This window comes from Hippoglossus hippoglossus, chromosome 22 (genome assembly GCF_009819705.1).
Source record: "Hippoglossus hippoglossus isolate fHipHip1 chromosome 22, fHipHip1.pri, whole genome shotgun sequence".
NCBI lineage: Eukaryota > Metazoa > Chordata > Actinopteri > Pleuronectiformes > Pleuronectidae > Hippoglossus > Hippoglossus hippoglossus.
In genome coordinates this window covers 14,384,370-14,410,067 of record NC_047172.1, presented here as the reverse complement: position 1 = coordinate 14,410,067, position 25,698 = coordinate 14,384,370, and the positions used below count along the sequence as shown (strand labels likewise).

The 25,698-nt window shown below is 42.6% G+C and overlaps 1 protein-coding gene across 1 annotated transcript in view; it reads right to left on the bottom strand.

Annotated features, from left to right (window-relative positions):
- Positions 1-25,185, bottom strand: part of LOC117756081 (latent-transforming growth factor beta-binding protein 2) — an 85,835-nt gene extending 60,650 nt beyond the window's left edge. The window contains 3 exon segments of the mRNA XM_034576398.1: positions 9,406-9,667; positions 21,086-21,159; positions 23,873-25,185. Coding sequence (XP_034432289.1) covers positions 9,406-9,667; positions 21,086-21,159; positions 23,873-24,333 — 797 coding nt within the window. The 5' untranslated portion in view covers positions 24,334-25,185.
- Positions 25,186-25,698: the final 513 nt, after the last annotated feature.

Genomic DNA, 25,698 nt, shown 5'->3' with positions numbered 1-25,698 from the left:
ACCAGTGAAAGTAGAATAGAAACTAGAAAAAAATCTTAAAACCTGAGTTGCATGAAACTAAGTCGAATCAATGCATTACAGATGTGATTTCAAATGTGAAACTACATCTTCACTACACAGATATAGTATAAGAGTCCTATCAATCTTCTAATCTAACACTCAGCAAGAACACTTGTAAGCATATTTCCCAAAATGTTGAACTAATACATTTAAGAACTTGGATTGTATATTACTGGTTAGATATCAAAGGAAAAGAAAATCTGTGCCATACTCTATTATAGATGTGCACAAACTACAAGTTTGGCGGGCAATCAATCACCGCCACGCGAGCACCAATGAATGGGTGAAATAAAAAATGTGTCTTGGCAAACAACAGGTTTGACTCTTGGAAAAATGAAAATTAATGAAAACCAGAATAGTCGAAATACAAGAAGAAAAAAACAGTATGATGAAATTTTTACTGACTGCTGCTTGATTTAATTTAGCGTTGTCAGTAGTGCCAGTAGTCTTGTATATGTCCCATACTATAAAAAACGAATCACTGGCAAACACCAAGTTGCAAGAACATGTACAGAGCTTTAACGATAAGCTCCTTTCTCCTGAAACAAGTTCTTCATGCGTGGATGCATAAGGCCAAACATCAGTGAGCAATTAAGGCCCAGTCTCTTTTTGATAAAATCTCTACTCATTATGACTTGGATAATTGTGGGTCCTGGCAGAATATTTCCCCTTGTGAAAATCTGGGTGTGTCTGAGGGCTTATCGCACCAGCCACAGAGGCTGGATTAAATCATGTTTTCTCTGTCTGGACGGGCCTTCCAGGAATCCCGTTAGTAGCAGCCAGAGCCTGGGTGAAATGAATTACAGAGGGGCTGGATTGATTCAGAAAGCTTTTTCTTCTCCCCATGGGGATGGGGCTTATATTAGTGCAGCAACTGGGCCTATTGCACACTGGAGAGCGCACAGTTTCTTGTGAAACTTATTTAGCGAAGGCTGTTATTTGGATTAGCCAAAGTGCAACACGGACAAATGAAGAGATGAAGTTCCACTTAATTTTATAGCTATTACTCCTCCCCCCACTGTCAGCATGAAAATAGATTTTCTGTGAATTTGACCTCATTGAGGTTTTCAGACATTACATGATCAAAACATATGACTACTGCAGTCTGCTCGATCACAGGCCAAAAAGTGTGGAATAAGCAGTTACCTTTCCATCTCCGGGGGGGGGGGGGGTGGGGGGGTGGTGGTGGCAACCTGTCTGTTTTCACCTCAGCATTTTGTTTCAAGCTATACGAAATCCAAACAGGCCTGACTCTGGATGGAGGCGAGGCAGTGTGGTTGCTGTGGTTCGGGGGCCAGAATCAAAATGCTTGGAAACATGGGGAGCAGAGAGGCTATTCAATACTCCCCGGTTTATTTTAGTTGCTCTGATCATTTACTTAGTAAAATGCCACAAGACAGGTCAGCAGGAAGAGCCATTACAAAGTGCTGACTGAGACTGGGCCTACACTGCTGAGTGTCATATGTCAGATTGCTTTGACTGTAAACCAAAGAGGGTTTCCAACAACAGGCGTGATTGAGGGAATATTTAAACAGACCTGCAACATCGGTTTGCACGGCAATAAAAAACTTTAGCAGACATTCACAGAGAATATGAGGGAAGAAAGGTGATGTCTGGACACAAAAGAAGAAATGGGAGCTTGAGCATGTTCGTGGCATATGTTTGCCGCCTTTGGAGGTCTGCTACACTTCTTGGCCCCACAGGAGCTCACATTGACTGGTCCCATGCACAGACCTACTGCTAATTTGTGCTTTCAAAAAATCCCCCAATATCTGGGGGACGAGCCTGATTGATGCAGCTTCCATCTGCCTCAGCCCCGGAGCTGGAGGCTGGACTGCATTCTGGGATAGGCGCCCCCTCTTCCTATAACTGCTGTACAGTATCTGTCCCTCCGACAGCTGCATCTGCACAGGCCTGCTGGATGAAATAGATTTGGCTACAGACGTCGGGCCTGCTGGCTCTGCAGCACAGAGTGCGTTTCGCATGGGGCTTCCAGAGCGTTGGGATGGAGAGAGAGAAAGACATATCTGTCCCACGCTGACTGCTGAGTTCTCTATGGTCTTTTGTTCCCTCTGGCTTAGCAGGAAGCCAAACACTCATGGGACTCGTTTGGCTCTGTGTTTGTAGAAAGAAAAAAACTCCAACTCTTCCTGGTCTGGCTTATTCAATATTGTTGTATGTTTACCTTCCACATGTTCAAAAATCTAGAAACACTTTTACAACATATGCAGAAACAGTCTTGATTGATTCCTACCATGACAACAAAATGTACAAAATATCAACATCTTCTTGCACTTCCCAGCATATAGAAAGTTCACCTGAGGACAGGGTGGCCTCCATAGCTGAGTCTGCACTCTGCCATGCTGATGTTAAACCCATAGTGGCACAATGCAGCCATCCAGCATCACAAAACCATGTCAGAGGATGTCCAAGTTCCGGAAAGCCCTATGCCATTCATATCGCAAGAGAAAATGCTCACCACATACCGAGCTCAGGGCAAAGGTCAAGTTTGTAGCACCAGCATGCCAAGACAAACACGCCTGCGATACACCAGCTGAAACCCAGTTAACCTGACCCCGTTCAAGTTCATTCCCATTCTACCCACGCAGGGATACAAATCACAGCTCTGGACACATGGTCATATGCCTGGTTTGAAACAGAGATAGAGTCTCATTCATTTGGGAGCAACACGTACAACCTGTGGGAATAACCCTGCACTTTACCCCTCAGCTCGTCTGTAGGCATCCTCTGCTGTGGCAGAGGATGAAAAACAGAGACGCGAGGAAGACTCTGTACATGTCCTCATGGAGCAGCAAAGCACATTGCCAGGTGGTACAGTGGGAAAACTTTCCCAGGCTGAATGTTTAGATATATGTTTTAGGTTTATGAACACTCATATCTGATCAAAGCCAAAAGCATCAAGAGTATTATGAGATGGAAAGCTACTGTGGGATTTGGGCTTCTCTTAATTTATTAGCCTCTCAGAGTTATGAGAAACTTCTTGAGTGAATTTCCACTGCTGCCTTACAATGTTTATGATCATATTTATTTCAAGCTCGGTGCTTCTGTTACACCCGATAGCTTGAATTCCTCTCATCACTACATCCAAGAACACTAGTGATGATTGTAAAATAATATTTCAATACAGGTGCTGAGGTCACCTACAGGATTTTGACAGGGACTTCTGTCAGCGCTGGCTGTGGTTTGTCTGGAGTGGGAGTGAAAGCAAGTAGTGATCCATGATTAACATGGAGAACTCCCACTATGACCACAGTTTCCTCTGAGAAACAGCTGTGTGGCTATGCGCTAAGCCTTGAGTCAACAAGCCACAGAACCACCAGTCCTATTAGTCACTGGGCAAACAGTAGGGCTGATATTAGCAGTTAATGCAGAGAAAGATGTATGTATCACCCACTTTAAGGGTCTTTTTTCTCCATGTTACTGGGTGTTTTTATTTTTCTTCAATGTCTCAGTGTGTTACTGGGTGTAACCAAATTCATAATCATCCCTAAAGCAGATGACACTTTACGAAATTGTACAGAGCAGTTATTTTAGGTAATGGGCCAAAAGACGGTTACACTGAAATGTTATTTGAACATTTTAATACACTCGTTCTTATAGCTATTCACTGGCATATATGCACCGTCCTCCACAATTGGCAATGGCAGCAATTTGTTTTGTGCCACCATCAACACATCAGATCCCAGTGAATTAATCAATCAAAATAACATTGATACATAATTGCAGGTGGGTTGTGTAATCCTTGTATTAAGCAATGAATTTAATTATAAGTTTAAGTTTATAAGTTCAATTAATTGTCAGTTGATGTCACATTGAATTTGTGGCAAAAGGTCAACTAGTTTTACTTTTCTGTCGGAACACCCCTTGCGTCTCAGCGGCCTCATTTAAATGTTTTTTCACACAGTGATATTGTCTGTCATAATATAGCCTGAGTAAAGATACATAGTGAGTATCATCACTTTTTTCATTTGGGACATCACACCAGGGGATAGTTCAGATTGGCTGCTGTAAATGCTGCAATTTCATTTGATCAAAATGTAGGCGAAGCAGATCATGAGACTAGAGAATGCCTGCTCTATGCACTAAAAGATAGAAGATTCAGGTAAACATACAACTTCTGCCACTATCGTTCTCTTATTGAAAACAATAACAAAAGACTTGATGACGTTGTGAAGCAGCGTGGGATCATGGGAGTCATTGTCTTTACCACCAATGCAGATTAAAATCTACCTGACGAGACTCAGGTGCAAATCATGTTCACGTATGAGGTAATATATTAAAGTCTTATTCATATAATGCAGCAATTGACGATGAATAGTTGTGATCCATTAAAGGGACCAATACAAAAGGGGGGAAAAAGGAGATCCCTCTGGGTTTGGACATTGTTAATAAAATATACAGTATAACACAGGTCTATTGGTTTTTAATGCATTATATATTTCAATTAATTAGCATTCAAATCCACTTTATGGTTAAGCTCTAGTTCAGTGATTATGGCAGTTTAAGTGTATGCCATCACTGTACAGCACTGTTATCCAGGTAGGTGCTACCAGCTGTCCTGACTCTGATTATGTAACACAGCCAAGAGGGAGATAACCTTTAGAGGGAAGACCTGCATACTGCACACACATCCTGCACTGCCCTGCTCTGTTTCCTGCAGAGGACTGATGTAAGAGAATGGCAGGGGTGTGAAGTTTAGCCTACATGACAGACTCTATGTGTTCACCACTAGCCCTGACCTTCATACTAGGATATGACAGACCGGCTGTGATGTACAGGGTCCCATGCTGACAGGGACAAGCCCTCCACTGGTGAGCACAGGCCTCACAGGAAACGCCAGGTTACGTTGAAAAGCATTCGTTCTACTGCCTCAAATGAGGAAACTGTTATTTGTTTGCCAGCTGCATGTGCCGGGATGTAGCTATTTTCAGTTTTACAGTTCAAATCCCACATATCAGGCAGCTGAGACCTTTGGGACACAGTTTAAAGGGTCAGAGGAAAAGGTGGAAGACAGCAATACAAGAAGAGGGAGTATGGTATGGAGTTGTGTTGACGTCTCACAATTTTCACAGAACAGGAGGCTCCTCATATGTTTTGTCCATCCCAAGGCTGCCACTGATAAATGTGCTGAACTCATTCAGTGGGATAATTCATGAAACCGTTTATCCTCTAAAATAACATTTCATTGTGGAGGTGTGCCTGAACAGGGCTGACAACATGTCTGCCATCATTCAATTGCGACAGAGAGAAATTACAGCTCAAACAAGCTAAACTTTTGCATGGAAGGATTTGGTTTGCCCATTAGAGAAAGAGGATTATAAAGGTGTATTCAGACTGACTGTGTTGTAATTTTCATCCAAATTGATGCTAATTCTTCTGGACTGGTGCAAGTATAAAAAGGTTGTTTTGCCACTTTAGCACATTCTACACATGGTGGGTAGGTACATTATGTTCAGGGTTGATTAAGTGACGGGAATGGATGGACGGCTCTTTATTTCAAACGATAAACCCAAATTATACAGCTGATGGGCTAACGCTACACATCGGATACACACTATTAGAATTAACTTCGATGGGAAGCTTTATTCAATGTTCTATGTATTGGAGGTGATGAATCTATCACCCCACTTCCGCTTCCATGGAACTTGTGTCTCTTTTGGCGGAGCTAAGCCCCCTCATGGCTACCCTGTACTTTGAATACGGATTGTGTTGCTAGGTAGATTACAGCTAATGTCTACACAAGCTTGTTTGGGAAATATTGATGCAAACAATGCACATAGTCCAACAGTCAAATTTAAACAGAAAGTCTGGGTAAAATTTGCCTTGTGTTATGTCTGAACACAATACAAAACTACAAATGAACATTGTGAGACTGCGGGAAACTGCAAGCCTAACTGCTGGACAGGATATCTTCAGATCACAAACCCTAGCTAAAGCTGGAGTCAAGATCAACCCCAGGAATCACTCTTAGAGCTTCTGATGTCAGCAACGTGCATAAAACCCCAAATTCTGAATTCCGTTGGTATGCTATTGAGTAAGAGCAATATGGCTAGTGCAAATGAAATCTATCATAATTTGATGCATTATATTATCAATAATTTTGGCAATTAAAAACACCTACTGTTAAATGCCAAAGAAAAGGCAGCTGCTACTATCAAGTGTTATTAAAAACATTCTCTGACAGAGCAACCAGACTCCAAAATCTGTTTTAGTTGCTTAATGTCTAATCAGTAAAGCCTGTGTTTCCCCCTCACACATTTCAAGTGCTGGTCTGCTGAAAATTGAGATAAGCATCATCTTAACTGAGATGTTGACAAACCTCTTAAAATCAACCGCAGACACTAAACTTTCCCTGTCTGCCGCCTGCTGACGTGCACACAGTAGGGTTCCACAATTGGGAACCACAGCTGACTAGACAGTAAATTTAACGGATTATAGACTTTAAACTGGTCAACCACCCTTCCTTGGCCACCTAAACAATTTGCCTACGCTGTTACTCTTGCTTGTTCCTTTTTTTTATTATCATTCTTTTTGTTCTGTCACTCCTTGTCTGTCTCATTACTTCTCTACATTATTTCTTGTTCTTGGCGCCACTTGACAGGCCGGGTCAGTAACAGGGTGCTCCTGACATAATGAGCCTAGTCCGCTCCAAGAAAGACATATATAGTACCTCACACCTTCGCTAGTTGGGGAAAATCAGAGGCGACTGGCTGAGTGCTGCATGTACGATGTGGCCTTTGCTCCCTCAAGTGGGGGCAATGCGATTTAGTGTCTGTCCTCCCCCACTCCTCTTCTTACTCCTTAATTGAGCCTTGGCACTGTTTTTGTCTCTCTATCTGACTCTCACTCTCTGTGACCTCACATTGCTCGTGCTTTCCTGGCTTTGGAAACAGTGGAACCTCAGGCTGATATACGAAACCAAGACTTGCATCCACCACTTCTCCAGGGGGAAGACTGTTCCACCCGAAAAGATCATTCTGGGCCAAGAGCATCCCGAACGTTTGCAGCAGTTCATGAGGACTTAGCTTGAAACGTGCATTACACGAGCATTCAAATTGCTTCCTGGAAGTACCAATGAAAATGTGTAAAGCATTCAAATGATTCTTAACCTAATGTTTTAATGAAGACGTTTTACAATTCTGGCAGAAGTTATTATTATGTCCTGATGAGTTCAGGGAAATCTGTCAACCTGTAATTGGATTAGTCTGAGCTGCGTGCTTGGAAATTTTGCACTACAGCGGGGGAAAATGGCTCATCTTGAACTTAATAGCACCTCTTACAAACAGTTAGTCACTTTCAATAGAAACATGGTAGTGAGAGTAGTCATAGTAAGGGTATTCGTGACTCAGGAACACTGTCTGCTTCTTACGGTGTTGAACCTGTAACCTCGTCTCTTTTTCTTGTCCCAGATGTGACTCAGGACGCAAAAATGTCCTGTGAGTCAAGAACAAAGCAAACATATGCATAGCAACTGTGTGACTCTACAGAGGTCTTGTATTGATTAGAACATTTGGGAAATGGGGATACAAAAAAAACAATTTAATGACCCATCAGCAAACACATTTGGTAGATTTTCATTTAGCTACCACAAACATGTGGATGGCTCAGCCAGCATAATTCCATAACACCAGCAAAAGTAGAAAATAACATAAGATCTTCTTCATTATCAAGAGGAGCACCAGAAATGTCAGATGTAATAGAGCATGTTAAAGTGTTTGTTGGGGAGAAATAACCCAGATGACAAACTGGCTAAAAAGTGAATGATGACCTCAGTGCCCAAACAAATTATGGCACTATAACTAACAGTGAGAAGATTAGAATAGTGCTGGGCCTGAGTCCAAAATTGAGCACAATTTGAATAGATAAGTCTAAGCCTGTGAGCAATAAAGGCCCATCAAAATACTCCCGGAAACAATTACTCCCTTTCAGCATCCTTGATCTAGAATATGGTTCTAACCACGGCAAAGTGATTAATCAAACCAAAAAGCTATTGGAACTAAAATAGACGGTCCAGCCAAGAAACTGTTAGGCCTGCTGATTAGCAGTCTTTAGAGAATTTGCTGAATGCACAATAAGGGGCTTTAGTCTGAGCAACTATTAGCCCGATACATTATCGTCACAGTTATTACATTGAGTCAAAGAACAAACTGAAACAGTGAAAACCTAAAGAAAATATTATCCTCAAGCTCTATTTTCATAACGAATAGCCTTTGTTAATATATTTCAGTCTGGTATATCGTGTTATATTTTCCTATATTTTAAAGATTTACCCTAATACATTTTTCAAGCATGGCAGTAATGGCAGCAAAAGCTTACTTACTATTTGTTTTACTATAAGCGTATTAAGGATGTAAGTTGTCATCTGGTTTGATTTACTGCAATGATAAACAAAACCAGTCTCGAATAGAATTGTAATGAACTACTGTTTGTTAAAGAGTCTTTAAATAATTTCTAATAGCACGGTGTGTCAATTCGTTTTCTGTGAGCTAGCCTGTATGTCAGTAATGGAGGCTAAAAATATAGATTTCTGTGAAATACACATGTTTACACATTTTTTAAAGTTGTATATGCTCTAAAAAAGCACTGACTTTCATAGCAGTGCTTTTTAGAGCATATACAACTTTTAATTAAGACTATAAGTATTATTAAAAAACAATTTGTTGATTAAACGAGTGGTGAATGTGCAAATTAATGACCCTATTTTCCCATGAATTACCTAGCTTTCGGGCTCACTACCAGTTCACGCTAGCATCAATTAACTGACAAGCTAGCAACCCCCAATATATATATATATATATATTTGTTAAATGAATGTTATCATTTAAGTATTGCAAGCTGTTAGATAACGCTAGCATCAGGTAACTGACATCCTAGCTAACTTTGACACCCGCACTTTATTATCTCTCTGTAAATGAATGTCATCTGCCAATTAACGCTAGCATCAGCTAACTGACAAGCTTTGTTTTTATTTTGCCCTCTTTAATTTTGCTCTTTTGAATGAATGTAATCAACTAATTATGGTTACCTCTTCAATAATGTATAGCTGCGTGAACAAAATGCCAGGGGGAAGTAAATGGCACAGCGTGGAGAAAAGCTCAATGCAGTATTGTGACTGAACAGTGCTAACACTTGCTAGTATGTTAGGGTTAGGGTTAGGGATCCCTCAATCATCATATTACTATCATATTACGCTTTCTGGTGTGGCCGGTCAATAAGTTAGAGTTGGTGTAAAACCTTCACACAAATAAACCTTATTTGGCAAAGCTGTGAGGCTCTTTCTTGCTATAATAAGAGGAGTCAAGGAGGCACAGCTGCATCACTTACACAGGCTGTCTGGTGGTGGCAGGTCGTGGCGTCTGAACCTTGGTGCTATCGATGGCCTGCCTCTCCGAGGGCCTTCTCCGCGGTTGGTCTCTCTGGAAGGGGTTGGTGCCGGGATGAACGCGTCTCAGGGCGCCTCCTTCACGGATGTACACCTGCTCCGGGGCCACCTCCTCACAGCGGGGGCCCTGGAAGCCTGAGCGACACACACAGGTATGTGGGCGGCTGCAGGAGCCGCGGTTCTGGCAGGGGGGCTGGCAGTCCGCTGAAGAGAGAGCACAGAGGGAGATCAGGTTTTCAGCGGGTCATGTTCGAGCGTGTGCCCCCCTTGTAAGAGGGAGCAGAGTGGCTTTCCGGCTACTGCTCCTTTATGGCTTTCCCTGATCTCAACACTGGGGCTCACTTTAACTTGATTCAATCACAGGGCCATTAGTTTCACTTCTCAACCTTTTTTGTCCTTTTCATTCAGCGGAGAGCCTGGAGGGGCTGTCATGTTCAATTTCTCTTGAGTCTTTAACTGCACTGTTTCGTCTAAATTCATATGATCACTTACATTAAACCCTTATCCAATTTCGCACTGAGGTAAAGCCTGCGCCGCCGGCATTTCTGTACGGGGCGATTTCCTAAAAATACATTTTGGTCACTTATCTAGAATCCATTGCATGTTTTACTTTAACATGGGAAGTTTGAGCGAATAGGAAAAACTGGTTATTGAAGGCCGACTGAAAATAGCTGACACTTCATCAAAGAAAATGCCTGTGGAGCTGTATCAAACCAATCGGAAGGGGCTTACTGGACGTAAAAGATGAATGTGTGCATAATATTTATCAATAGTCTGCAAATACACAGCGCTGAGGTCACTTTATGGTCATGGAAAAATAATCTGTGTCACTCCACTGGCCCACCCTCCCATCACACTCCAGATTCTTGGAGAGCTGAAAGTCCTGTGGCACACAATTTAAAGTAAACAAGCTCTCGATCTTGTGACACAAATGTATGTAGTAAACGGCTCTTGAGGATTTATGACATTGTCCTCAAACAGTAAATCAGGCTACTGGTCTGTGGTGGCAAAAGCAAACAGCGGCACTCTGTCAACAGGGCTATGGAATGCTATTGACACAGATGCTGCGGACGCTGACAGATCGCAGGCAGGAACGCTGCCACGGCTCTTGGCAGCGAGGAGTGCTGTCGCAAAAAGGGCCCCACCGGGTTTCGAACAGTGGTGTACCTGCCGCACACTTCCTGTTATTGTGATAGTGTTCAGACTGCAGGGCCACTCTCTGTTGCTTTAAGAGAAGAAGAAAGCACAGTGGACCCCAAAAATGCTGTTCCTGATGAATTGAGCTCAAAACTAAAAACGCGCGTCAGACCTTTATTTCCATTCAGCTCTGCCTTTTGGTTTATTCAGATCAGGGAGTATGTTAATTGAAAGACCACTGCATTACGCATCGTCAGCCTGTGGTATGATGAGAAAAACTAACAAATTGAAGATTAAATATCGTACAATCACCACTCTCTTCTGCTTTATGCTGAAGCAAATTTTATTTAGACCAAGCAGTTCACTCAAGCATTTCGTTATAACGACTCTGAGGAAAATGTAGACTCTTTTTTTGATGAAGCATACACGTTTAGAGAAATGTGGTTGTGGATTTGTATAACTTGGTATGTGATCCAAACTTTCCATCATGGGATGAAAAAGGAATTGCCTGAGCTCTGTTTGGCAAGGAGTTAAATACATCATCTAACTAAAGTACAGGCTGGCTGGGTGCCATCGTCTTGTCCAAAGTCTGTTTAACCTCAAGTCTGGGGATAAAGCGGTGGCACAAATGGGCCACAGATTCCAGTGACATTATACTGCAGGGGGAGAACTTTGTAACGTGTGAAACTGCATTCTTCAAATAAACCATCTGAAGTGAATTGAGAAACAGTGCGGGGCAGAAAAATAACCCAATAAATGGTGCTTCACGGCTGGCTGACGATGGGATATGCTTACAATCGAGTGACGTGCGACCTGTTTTCCGTTGTGAGGCACAGAATTGACACCAGGCAAACATGTCGGCTGCACTGACAATAGAGCGGACAGGTCAGTGACTCCAGGCCTGACATGTGCCCCACGTGAAGCCTCTTGCTTGGCTGCGGTGCACAGTGTATCGCCGCCTGTCTGTGTTGTCTCTGGGGCCTGCCTCTGGGCTGCTGAGCACATTGTCACAGTAATTGCTGTCGTACAGATTTGTCTTGCACATCATTAAAACTAATTGCCTCACATTCTGCCCATTTCACAAATATGTGCAGCAATTATTACTTTGCAAGAGTAATAATAAAACGTGAATCCACTGGAAATAAAAGGGGAGAAATCGCAAACATTCCTGGCGTTACCACTTAAGCCTTAATTACAATGAAGAGAGACTGGCCAAGTTTTGGGAGAATGTGTCCGGATCCAGTCATCTGAAAAGACGAGACTGTTAGACTGTTGGCAGCTCTGTACCTTCCACACAAACATGCTGATCCAGAAGAATCAGTAATAAAACACATTTTCTTTGGGCTTCACTGAAATATCCCTAACTTCATATTTACGTCAGTGGGACGTCTCAAACTTAAGCTACATAGGGATACTCATCGAGAAAGTTGAAGGATGTTTTTACTGCCTGAGTAAAATCTCATCGGATCAAAGTTGTTTGTTGTTAAAATTGATTTTTAAAACTTTCAAAACTTACTTTTACTGAATAGCTTTTACTAGATTGTATTTAGCTATCACTTGTGTTTATTTCAACCTTTCTTTTGTGTTTACTTTTAATTGAGGTTGTTTTATATAATTTACTTGATTTTATATACTATTTTATTATTTTGCTTGTTGTCCTTGGTATTTTGTATTTGTGTAGTTATTTACACTGTGTAACAGCTGTTTTTAGCTGTTGTATGAATAAAGTTATTATTATCATTAAAAAAAACTCTATGGACAGCTGTAGTAAATGCAAATACTCCTGCAAGTGGTTTTCATGGAGGTTAAAGAGGCCCTTTTCAAATCCTGTCAAAGAGCTTGGTTACTTGGCTTTTTAGTTGATCACATGAGGAATTCTCTTCATATATTAAAAGCAACCCTGCGGTTTTTATTGAGTTAAGTATTCTTCATAGTTTCTCAAGTGGATTGCTCTTACCTGTTATAAGCTTAGCTTTGCATGATCGTGTCTAAGGAAAACTGCCATTCTCGCCCCCCCCCCTTCTCCATTCCACTGAACTCTCATTTCCAACTCAGCACTCATTTCCAGTCCATTACAATCCACCAGAGATTCACCTTTCCCCTCTCTCTGACTCGCAGTTATACAACCCATCAAATCTTTATAGTCCATTCATTCAGCAAAGGGCAATTTGAAACCAATATCTGAGATAACTCAAACACGTGGAGAAATCTCCTCACTTTACATAAGTCAACAGTCCGACCAGGGGAAACCTGACAGTCCTGAAAATAATATTGATAATGAAAGCATAATCGCAATAATCTTGGGATGGCCATTATGAGATTAGGAGGCTGTGAGCTGCTCCGGGGATTAGAATTCTTTCGAATATGACAAAAGGCTCAACCGAAGGCCTTTTCAAACCATGAAAAAATAGAAATGAAAGCGAGGAAGAAAGAATGAAAAGTAAAATGACTATTGAAATAGTGGTTTGAGCAACTTACTCAACTTACTGTTATATTGAAGCCACCTCTGAATAAACTACATACTGACCATTTTCCCAATAGAGGTAGAATGGGTGTATGTACATGCATGTGGATGCAAAGCTTATGAGGAGGTTAAAAGGAGGAATATGCACTTAAACATAGGTCATAAAAATGATGCAACTTTGGGCAAAACTGCACAATCACAGACAATTGTAAACCTCTGGCGATTGAATATATAGTCTGACAAACCTCCTGCAATGACAGCAGGGGCCTCTGTGCAGGACTCGCCGCAGACCCTCGCAGATCCCATGAAATAGGTCAAGTGTTTAAGACTGTGGGAGGCAGCGGGGCGAGAACAGCTCCAAGTTTCACCTCTCATTCAAACTCGCTATCCACTGAAGAAGTAAGAATTGGTCTATTGAGCAGTTAATACAATTGCCTCTCAATGCTAATCATTTCAAGTGAGTGTTAATCTCTTTACGACATGTGATTTCCACATGGCTGCCAGAACAATCGCAATCATCAGGTTTGGCAAAGGCTAACTCTGCTGCACCGAACCACTGTTACTGTAACTCTGCATGCTTTCATTAAAGGTTCACAATTTAACGTCTCTATTGTTCTAACAAGAAGCAGAAGAGGGGGAGTCTGCCACTGTTAGACTGATCCTTTGTTTTGTCTTTGTGGTAAATCTTACAACTGTAACATTTTACCAGATGAAGGTGCCTCTGTCATAAATCCACATTTTTCAATCACAGTGTGAGGTTTTTCTGTCCAATACAGTAGTTGGAGCTTTTATTCTCCTAAACCACCTCAGCTCCGGGGAGGGATTTAGTTAACCTACATCTGACCCACGACACTGTGTACATTACTTTTAGCTACGCTATATCATGACTCCACCGCACCCCACGAACTCCCAGATTCAGCTCCTAATGAGCCACATGCCATATGCACTGTGTGGAGGATATCTGGATCTGGGGGGCGTGCGCCCGCAACTTGTAAAGCTGACTCTGTGAGACGTGGTGCTCACCAAAAACCCACAAACCCCATCCTCCTGAGGGATCACATCCCAACAACTTCCATATGGTCTTTAAGCAGGAGGGTGCCATGATATATTGTTGTCTATAAGCTGCCCTAACAACACTGCAGCCTCATGGAGCGTGTGTGTGGCTGAAGGAGGAGAGGGGTGCTGGCTTGTTAATGTTGAGTCAGTAAGGCCCCATCCTGTTTTTTTTTTCCTGCAGCAAACATCATCAGGAGCATGTGAACTTTTGCTGCATCATTAAATAACAGAAAAGCAAACAAAGCAATTTGTTGGACAGTTGGGTCCAGTCATTCTTCAGAGTTTGCCTTTCACATATGAAGAGTGCAGTGGGAGCATTCAGATGAGGGGAAACATGTTTTTGTTTATTGGCCCTTATCGCCAAAAGCTCTTGAATGTCGCTGTCTTTCCAAATTGACATCTTCTTCTGTCTTCTCCGTGTATGGCACCTCTTTTTCATCCTGAGATATCTGTATTCTTTTCTTTTCAGTTTTGCATCTGTGGGGTTTTAGAAACATCATCAACACGCCCATTCGCTCTGAATTCTCCACACCTTATCCTGCTGTCCTCTCACTTGGGCTTACTCTGACATTTTTCGAACATTTTATTAGTCTGATAGCGAGAGAAACTCTGGAGAATTTCCGCTGCAACTGACTTAGACATTTGCTTTCTCACATAAAGCTCCTTCAGATAATTTCATGAGAAAGTCCAGAGTTCAGTGCATGTCTGAACACAGCTCAAGTGTTCTTGAAGAATTTACATGGCCAAGATTTTATGTCCCACTTCTTTCTCCATTATTTCTGTATTAGGAAACACACCTCAAGTTGTACAAATAAACAAATAAAAGAAATTCTACAGGAACATTGTCTGGGTTCAGACGTTGAGAACTACCTCATTTCACCACACTTTTGTCTATGGTAGCAATTAGAAAAACATGTGTCACGGGAGGCCAAAGCAAGATCCATTTGCAGCCTACAAACAGACACACCAGCTGGAGTGGAGAAAGCTGCACTCCTGGTTCGGGGAGACAAAGTCAGAGCGAGCTGTCCGCCGTCTATGTTAATGATGGGTTTGGGATGATGGGGTGTGTATTGATTACAGGATCTGTCTAATGGCCCATAACTCTCTGCAGGGCTGCCAGGGGAGTGTTATTCCCCTGAACTGTGAACTGTGCAACCCCTACAAATCCACACACACGACATCTAAAGCCGAGGAGGGACCTGGCTGTCTGTGTTGCCGTAATTTCTAACCCCGGCTCAATGACAACACTAGAAACGACGGCGTCTAAAGAACCTCCTGTTCTTGTAAAACAGAGGAAGCCGCTCAGGAATCTTGGTTCTCTTCAGTATTTGGTCCATTTTTTTAACCTTTGGAATAATATATTCTTTCTTTTTTGGGGTTATTTCAACGCCTCAAAGCTGCAGAGTAAATATGTTATTTAATTAGGTTCATATAACTCATGCTTATCATAAAATTCATTCTCATCAAATAATCTGCTGTAAATTATCTGTACACAGTCTATTGACTTACTGTATTTACAGTGGCTCTGCTGATGCTAATGCATTTAGCATCGCTATTCAGCAGATAAGTCCTTGTGACTCTGTGGTTCGTGGCTCTATCATGTGCTTGGCTTGGACTCATGACTTCTAACTGCATATATACTGTCCTATGCAGTGTACACACCGTGACAAACCTTTACTTATACAGTTCAAACATTGGTTATGCACAGTAAATCTCTTCTGTGAGAGATGAAAACAGATACTACATGTGGCTTGTTTAGATTAGAGCACATATCACGGTGCTGGATGCCTACCTTTGAGTGAGCTTCTTGAACTAGCATGTGTTTTTGTCTGAAAGCAGAAAACAAATCCTACTGTAAGATTGGGTCTGCCGTGTTTGAATATTCTGCGGTGTGTCGCCAAAAGCAAACTGAGACGGCTTGTTTCTATTAGCCAAAGATGGTGAACCTGCATTTTTTGGGTACCGTTTTGGAGGTCAGAGAACGTTAACACATGTAGGTCCTTGATACTTTACCAGCTGCTTCACACATGTCGTACCAAACAAAAGGAGCATCAAATGTGTTTCAGGTTTAAATCTAAAGACTGACTGGGATAAATGACTCAACAAATAGAGCAAAAGGGTTGTTTTATGGAGCATTTGAATTATTTCACATTTTGGTGACTTTAACATACATGAAAATCTCATTTCCTCTTTTGGGTGTTAAATGAGATTTCATTCAAATCGAACCATCTACTATTATATGTGTAAAAGGAGGTCACAATAAAAAGGTAACAATTAATGTTGGTGTGAACTCATTTGGAGCCGTGATGGAATAAGAGAAACATGCTACACTCAGTATTTTGGTTTAATGTTGTGATGGCAGAGGTAAGCAAGAGAGAGATTTTTCTGCTCAAGGAGTTATTTCACGGTTGGGATGGGGCCCTGAGCGGCACAGCAGGCCAAAGAAAGCTGGAGGGCAATCAAAAAGAAACTCCACTGCCGAGCTTCACTCTGTCCATCACCAACTGCTTAAGAGACTGAAAACAACTTTATTCTTCCACGTGAATGATGCACCTTTCATCTGCACTCTCTGAGACAGCAACAGGTTTGAGTCAAGGGCCATGTGTTTGCTTTTCTATTTTTATAAGTAGGGGGGGGGGATCAGGCTTTCAGTATTGGCTCCACTTGCAGCATGCTGCCATATGTAGCACATGCCTTCACCAAAACATTTTGATGTATAGTGTGGTGACTGCAGAATCTATAAGCCTGCACTTTAGGGAGTACTATCAGCTCGGATATAAAGTAAAGCCAGTTCCTGTAGGAAGTCTTCCCCTGTTCTGGAGTATTCTGTGTTCTCCCATACATTCACTCTGTGGGCGGTAGACCATGCCATTAATCCAATTACTAAAACAGCCATGTCAACTGGAGAAGCCAGGGCAACATGACATAACTCTGATTCATAGTGACCTCGCCAGACGTACGCCAACACCTATAGTGCTCCTTTTTTCCACCAGGATAGTAGGATTCTTTGTCCACTGCTTGGGTCAAAAATGTAATATTTTAAAAACTATTGAATAAATTGCTATGGAGTGCATGCTTAACAGGAAATTATGATATTTGGGATTTTAGTGGTACAACCATTGGAGGCTTTCCTTCATGTCACCCTCAGGATGAATTGCATTAACTTTGGTGGCCCCTTAACGTTTCTTCTAATGCCACCATCTGGTCAAACTTTTAATCAGCCGAATACTATGAATTCTTCATAAAATAACTTATGACTCATCCTCAGCTGTGGTAGTAGTAGCTAATATCACCATGCTAACAAGCTAAACTAACATAATGACTGTGGTTATTATAATACTTTCTAAACATTACTGGAAGTTAATCATTAGCTAACGTTGTCATTTTGGGCATGATGGCATACTGTTTAGCATACTAGTTAGCATTTATCACTATAGTAAGTATACACTCACAGAGCAGATAGCATTGCTATACACTCTTCATCTTGTTGTAGTTGGTATCTTCACTACTCCCACCTTTCTGAAGAGCTCATAGCTCAGGCTAACAGAAAATCTGATCCCATAGATGAAGCATCTCCACTTCTTCCCACTATCCAGAAATTAAGCCAAAGTATCACGGATACGAACGACGCATTTTGAGTCAGAGTCTGTTATCTAGCGATCAGGGGGTGGAGCCGCTGTAGCAAGCCTGCTCACCAATCGTGAGTCTGTCTCAGCTGTCAATCATCACGTTTCACCCTGTTTTTATAGCATCACATAACAAATTAAAACCAAACTTACCTGAAAAATCATCCCTCAAACGACTGTGATAACTTCCTAAAATGACCTCGAGAGAAAATATTTGACATGTAGCCTACTTTGATTGGTCCATGTCCCTGCTAACACGGAGGAGTTGGGACACCAGGGGGCAATTGAGATGCTCTGGCCTTACTTTGGGGAACTGGCATGTCGACCATCGTAGAGTCTACAATCCAACCTGGTAGCTTTTCCAAGACTCAGTTATAAAGACAGGTTTGTGTGAAAGCCACATTTAAGAGTACAAAAACAAGATTGAAGAAGAAGAGATACAATTTAGACCTAATCTCCGGTAACACAGGCTTTAAAAGTTCTTACTATACTGTTTTTTTCCCTAGAAATCTTGTAAACCATAACTTCAAAACAGTAATTTACAACGATATAAGACAGTTAATGGGGGGTTACTGTATTTATTATGAAACATGCAAGTAATTCAAACTTTCTCAGAATTCCACAGGTAATCAACTGTTTTGTAAACAGATTTCAGAGTCCATTCTCAAGACAAAGTGGTGGTGTATGGTGCACATTTTACTCAACCATGCTGTTTTCTCTTTTCTCACAATTACTGTTTAGGCAGGTGTACAAACATTTCCACAGATTACTATTATTGGTATGTTTTATGAATCATGTGATAGTGAAGCATTAGTTTTACATTGGTGTGAGATTCTTCTGGACTCTGACAGTTACCTGCACCATATGGAGCATTCAGCGTGAACATCTGATCGGCTTTTGTGTCAAACAGTCGACAGTTACAGTAATGCAGACAGTCAGTCTTAAGTCTTATATCTTAGGCAGGACTACTGCTGGGCTGTGACTGGGCGAGGCTACAATAGGGCCTTCCTCTGCTCTTCATCTAACAAACAGGAACACATGAGCAGATGTGAATCTCAACACAGCGGGGGAATAAATATTTAAGTGTAGTGCTGACCCAGAAACAAGATGCTCCATTCACTTTGACGGCAGCCTCGATAGAGCCAACCCCACACCTGGCCTCACTTTACCAACCAACCACAACACACACACACACCTTTGATTCGTGGCCACCATTAATAAAATCAGTTATGTAAAACCTCAGCCACAGAAAAAAATAACCCTTTTTTTAACTTGACAAGAAGAGAAATAAACATGACACAGCCGTGAAAATCAATGAACGCTTTTAATGGATCAAAGCTTTCTATCACACGACACTGGCACACTGAATTTGCTTTCATACACAAACAGGTCTGCTAACCATCCACCCTGCTGTAGAAAACAAAGCCGTCAGCACCAAACCTGCCAGGGCATGGGCAGCACTGAGTCCTCAGAGAGCCTCCAACCATGCAGACCCAGGGAAGCCAAGACGAAGACCTTTTTAAACAGTAAACACATGCCGACGCGCTCCTTGGACGACTGGTGATCCAATTCCTGTCATATATTTGCTCTGAGCTCAACCCAATCGAACAAGAAGGTATTGTTAGGAGGCCATAACTCCAGACACCCAATCCAGTCTCTTGGGTGAAGCCTGCAGCTGACACTTTTAATATCAGACATTACTTCGGCCAGAATTTCCCAGACGCGGCTCAGAAACGATGTGTTTTTACTTATGCTCTCGGCCAACAGGTTTGTTCCTTTTCTTTCCCCCACTGTGAACATGTTTTCTTGTGTTGCCATCTCTTTAAAAAAGAAAAGAGACTCAAGCTGGGGACAGAATAAAGATAGGCTGAGCCGTTTTTTTCCACCACGGAGGTCCTCTACGCGGGGGCTTCCAGTCCCAGCTCAAGTCTGGGGTCTTTGTGTTGGCACCTTGCCTGCCTTGGGGCTTCACTCAGCTGATGATAGCATAGCCTCCAGTCAGACCTGGGTGAGGGCCAAGCAGTAAGAGGGTCCAGATGGTTGGAAAGACCCTTGGCCCTCTCAGATTCACTGGCTTGTTTAACAGAGGCATGTTAGACTGGACCTGTTACTTACTGGGCACATTATAAGTATTTACTCTTTTAATTTAAGTGACTGCAACTCCATGTTAGATGTAATTTACACCCTGGTAACTGTTCCTTTAGCTGGGACCTGAGAAAGTGGACGGAGGCTTTGCACTGGGCAGGAGGGAAGGAGATCTAATTAGGTGACTGCTGGAGCCAGTCTGCTTGTTGTGTAATGGACTGGCTGAAATGTGGGTGAACGGTGTGTGTGTGTTTGAGTATGTGAGTATGTGAGTGCGTGTGGAGGAGAATTAGCTAAGAAGAACCATTGGAAACAGTAAACAGCAACAGTAAACAAGTCAAAATAAGTATGAAGCAGCAACATAGATAGATAGATAGATAGATAGATAGATAGATAGACTACAGAGCTGTAGTCCCTATATGTTGTTTGCCATATGGGTTTTCACTTGTAAAATTTAAAGATAACTTTTACTAAAAAAGCTAAAACTCCAATGGCAGCCTGTTATTTCAGTCTGCAGCAAACAATGGTGGTTGTAAACGTGAAAGGGACACATGACATGCAATCAGTGAAATTGCTGTAGACATTTCTATTTTAAGTTTGGCCTCTTTATCAAGAACTGGTCTAAAAAAAGACAAGACTTTGGTGTGTCTACACACAAGTTAAATAAAGAAATATCACTGTTACAATGAAAAGCAATAACCTTCTGCGTCAGTGCTGCCTTTAAGAAAGCGGCTAATTATTCGTTCTCAGGCCGTGTCCTCTACTGCACTCTTAATTATCTGGCTGTGAGGAAATCCAGTAGCACTGTGGTCCAATAAAAGAAGGCGCAGTCCCACCCATAATTAAGGGCTTGTGTCTCAGAGAGAGCCAAGCGCTAAGTGCTTGTAATTTCCACGTAAGGACCTTACATGAAACGAAAAGGCAAACAGCCCATGATGAACATGACCATAGGGGCAGCATCGCCATAGGAAAACTTTCATAGACTAATTCCGCTTGACAGGACAGTCATTAATATCCATTAAATATGTTGTTTTTCAGCCTGTGCACATAAGACTGTAAAGCCTCTCTGTTTGGAAAGTGTTCTCCCTCAAAAAGCTCTACTGTGCATGATGCTTGTCAGTGTGTTTGTGTGTCTTTTCATGACCTTGGTTACCAAGCAATAAAACTGTAATCTTAAGCAGAATGAAAGCGTATTCATGTGTGTTAAATGTTTTTTTAAAGTTTACCGAGGACAGTTATGTTTTTTTCCCTTACGTTTAATGCAGCGATTGGTTCCTCGTGCCACGGCCCAGCCAGAGCAGCACTGCTGACCTCCGCAGACATTTGGCCTGAACAAAGGAAGACAAAGAGAAAAACAGTTATTAGATAACTGACAGCACTGCTTGAATCAGACTTTAGTATAAATAGCATCTTAATAAACCATAATTGAAAATGTGGAAGGCCTCAACACACAGATCTGACTGCAAAGGCTGCCACCGTTTCAGATCTCCCCAGAGTGGCTCTTGTATGGATATGAACACAGTTTACTCTATAATTGCATTTTACTTGATAACAATTTCAGGGCACAAGTCACAAAACTCACTCTGAGCGCGGACCCACAAGTCCTTTGCTCTGTTATGTAGAGTCCAGAGTGAAAACAAATACAGAGTTATCTGAGCCTTGAGGGGATTAGACACACGGGACATGAAAAGCACCCTGCATCTTCTATAAATCACTGAGCAAATGAGAGATGACAAGTTTTAAACAGTTATAACTGGATTCTTTGCACTCTTTAATCCTCGCTTGTGGCGCAGGCCAATTTTTTGCAGCAAGGTAGATGAAAAGGCACCAGACCGCAAGAGCAACTTCGGGGCAACAGTCAGCGCACTGGCAAGGATCTGTGCCCCGTCATCTTTTCACAAGACATTACAGTAAGTGGATGTCTGACTCACAGTGATTTGAGAAGATAACAGGGATTGACTCATTGACCTGGGGCCGGACTGCGCTCATTAGATATACTGCAAGGGTTTCTGAGGCGTCACAGGGGTAACATGGAGTTGTTTGGGCCCTCTGGCAGGCTTTAGCTTTGTCGTAAATCAAACACATGAGGCCAGGGCCACTGCCAAAGACGTCAGTCATCGCGTTTGAATTCCATCACTGCACGTCTGTGATGGAGAACTTTATACAACACTACTAGGATCACGCCCCCCAGGTTAAAATAAAGATAACACCTTGTTCACACCTTGTTATATTTTTCTTCTTTAAACCCCAACATAAAGAGGTGGAGTATCATTTCACCGCTGAGCTATCTGGATCAATCAGCCTGACAGGTGCACTGAAAGGAGAGGGCGAGACGCAGTGAGCCGGTGTGAATGTAAAGGGGCGTTAAGTGAACCCCAGCGCCGCGGGGTACAGTAAATGAGCACGCCGAGTGGGAATTCCAGGAGGAAATGTGTCATGAGAGCACTTTCTCTAACAAGCAGCAGATGATTCATCTGAAGCTAATGAATCAAAGTGTTAAAATCACCGTGCGGACTACTATATGGTAATGTTCCCACAGATTTATGCAGTGCTACCTTTATGCCTCAAAGAACCCTATTCATTTAACACTGAAATATGTATTTTTGGCAACGCCGGCCAAGGCATGTGCCCCACGCTGCAATAAAGCATGTTGGATCTCAGCTATTTTCTTTAAGCGTTGCCGTAAATAGACAGCACCTCAATTCAGCCATGCCTCGTTGCAGCTGTCTGAGTGACACATGTTTTTTTTTTAAACATGTGATAGATCAGGGCCTGTTGATGGTACAGCACATTTATTATATGGACAGGATCCATAAAGTGCTGCACATGATCGCTGTCACTCACTCCTCTTGGGGCGTTAAGTGGTTAGTGTTAGTTTTCACCGTCTTTAATGACAAGAGTATCTATAGCTAGCAGGTGGGTGAGGGAGCAGACTCGGGGCATGAAGTGAAATGTATAGTGCCTATACTAAAGGCCATTAGTCACTCTCCTTTTCGTTTTCATCACATTTTAGGCCGTACTCGGATGAGTACATGTTATATGTACGGCCACAGATGGCAAATCATTTGGCTGAATCCTCCCATTGCTTGTAAAGTGTCCCCCATAAATTGGTCATATAAATAATCCACTTCCTAAAGGCAGGGGGCCCTGTTATGACACACAAAGAGATATATTTCATTTCTATTTCACTGTCTGCAACCCAAGGTGAGCCATTCACGTCCACCCCTCCTCAGATTATTATGTAAACACTCTCCCCCCTCCAGTGTGTATCATGCTTTGTCCCTATGGAACAAACAGGACTGGAGGGGCAAGGGTTCATTTCACAAAAATAAAAGAGCTCTTAATATGGAAACAGGCCTCCATCTCACCACAGAGACACAAAAAGTTGGGCAGACTTGCAGCATTGAGAGAGGGCCATTGGAGAAACAGGTGTTTCTGATCACTAAGCAAATTTGCACAAATGTTCACCAGCTATTGCTACGAAACAAGGCCTGCAGGCAACATGCACGAAACTGGGGCACACACATTGAAGTAGTCTGCAGCCTCAGTCTCCTACTACTATTTAAATACACTGTAATGGGAGGAAATTGTGATAATGCAACGTTGCATGAGTCTCAAAACAGTTCAGACACAGTTCAGCCATTCATACGCATTTGCTGCTCATTATAAAGCATCCACTATCAGGCCAGTAATCAGTAGCACAGAGTTTAACCTCGGCCATTATTTCATGTCCTGCCCTGACCTTGATGACAAAATACATACATGACTGTAACTCATATGTAGTTAGAGTGCAGCTCTGGATGTCAGTGTCATGCACTTCAACCAGGTCTGTGTTGAAATGGAGCTACACTCTGCTGCCTGTGTTTTCTGTGGGTTGTTCAGTTAGATCATCACATGTTTTTTTTGCCTTACAGGAATAAAGATGCTGCCTAAGTGGGCCACCACACAACTTTACTGTAAACCACGTGGGCTGATTTACAGAAAAATAGGTCACACACATGTGAGACTTGACACTGGGGAACACTTGGTTGTCACTCTTACCCAGCGAGTCTCCTTGTGTGGCCAGAGCCGGGCTTGCTGCTCTGCTTGCGGTTCACTCTGGTCCTCTGCTGCTGGCCGGCTGCTTGTCTGGCGGTGCGCTGCGCAACGTCCCGCGGCGCAGGGGACTGCTCCTCCCGGGAGACTCCTGCAGCATGAGCCGGTCCCACTCTGGATGTCTGCCTGCCGTCCTCCTGGAGGGATGCGTTCCTGGGCAGGCGGACCAGAGTCCTCAATTGGCTGGTTTCAGGGGAGCTTTCACCGGATGGTTGTCGTGAGGATGCCCCGTCCTCCGAGGGTCCTCTTGGCGTGTGACCTTGACTCCTCACCCGGGGCTGCTGCGCCCGGTGCGCCCCTGCAAACTCCTGCCTCCCACCTGTTGCTGCTGTGTCCTTGTGGCCGTCGCCAACTCGCATGAGCGCAACAATCAAAACTGTCAAAACTGCAAATCCTGCGCGGTCCATTTTTACGCATGCAAAGTTTTTTGAAACTACCGCGTAAAAAGGGAAGATCGAGTAACGCTTGATCAAACAGTGAAATATGAGAAAATGAAAGAAAGTAAGAAAAAGTTATTAGGCTATACGAGTTCAGCAAAGCGACATCCTCTCCCAAGAATGAAAAAAGCCTGGATACCTCCTCATAATGTCCAGGTAGAGACTTAACGCGGGATGTCTTCAGGTTATCAGATCAGCTCCAAGAGTCTCAGCTTTTCTCCTTCCAGCACTAAAAAAGAATAAACTTTACGCAGACAGTAGTCCATCTGTGTCGATGTGCGTTCAACAAGATGCGTAATGCGCAGCGCGTCGGCTCCAGAGGCTGCGCTCCTACTCCAAGTGAGAGAGAGTTTGAATTGTGCTCCCATGAATATCACCACCTCCTTGGATCTGAAGTCACCACCGGGATACTTTTGCAGGGATTGTGCGCTGCTTTGAGAGAAGAAACTCCCCCTGCGTGTGTCGACTGTACCTTCCACTCGCTGCACCGCTCGGTCCATGTGCCCACACGCACTTTCTCTGCCAAGTTACATCATGTCAATGCGTCTTTTTTTGGTCCCTCTGAGCAGGACTTTTTTGACTTATGGCGACTGCATCTGCATCAACAGTTGCAGTCAACTTAAATCAAGACAAACAGGCATATGAATTGAATAAGAATTACAGATCTTAACACTTCTTAATATGTTTTTAAGTCAGGATCATCATTGTTGGATCATTTAAGTCCACGTTGCCTCTTTCATGGTGGATTCATTCAGTTCCATATGTTACATAACAGTTTGAAGCATTTTAATTGCTGCAGTTCAACTTCCACTTATAATAATATACAAAAAAGTATAAGACTCCCATTGATCTTGTAAACTGTTGAAGCTGAAGGTTCAACCTCAAACTCAATTTTCTGGAAAACTGGTCAGTTTATGTAACAAAACCCATTAATCTCTCTCTCTCATTCACGCTGCATCATCACTTTCCTTCTCACTGTCTGGAAACAACACATTACTCTTTATTTTTTCACTCTCATAAGATCTTAAATAATCAAAAGAGAGGTGGATCCCTCCTCTCATTCAACCCACAAAGATGCACACGCCTCCCTCTCTCTCTCTCTCTCTCTGGTCCATGAGCATACCACTCATTGGACTGCAACCCAAAATACACAACAGAGGAGAGGAAGACGAGTCGTCTGCCCATTCTTCTTCTCACCATATCTGAGGAAAGTTTCAGCAGGAAAACTTAAATACACAGTGTCCTTCCTCCAGACTCTTCTTTCCTGTTATCTCAAACATGAAGTGGAGACATGGCCTGAGCACCACAGCTGACTGCAGCCCAGCTTCCAACCCA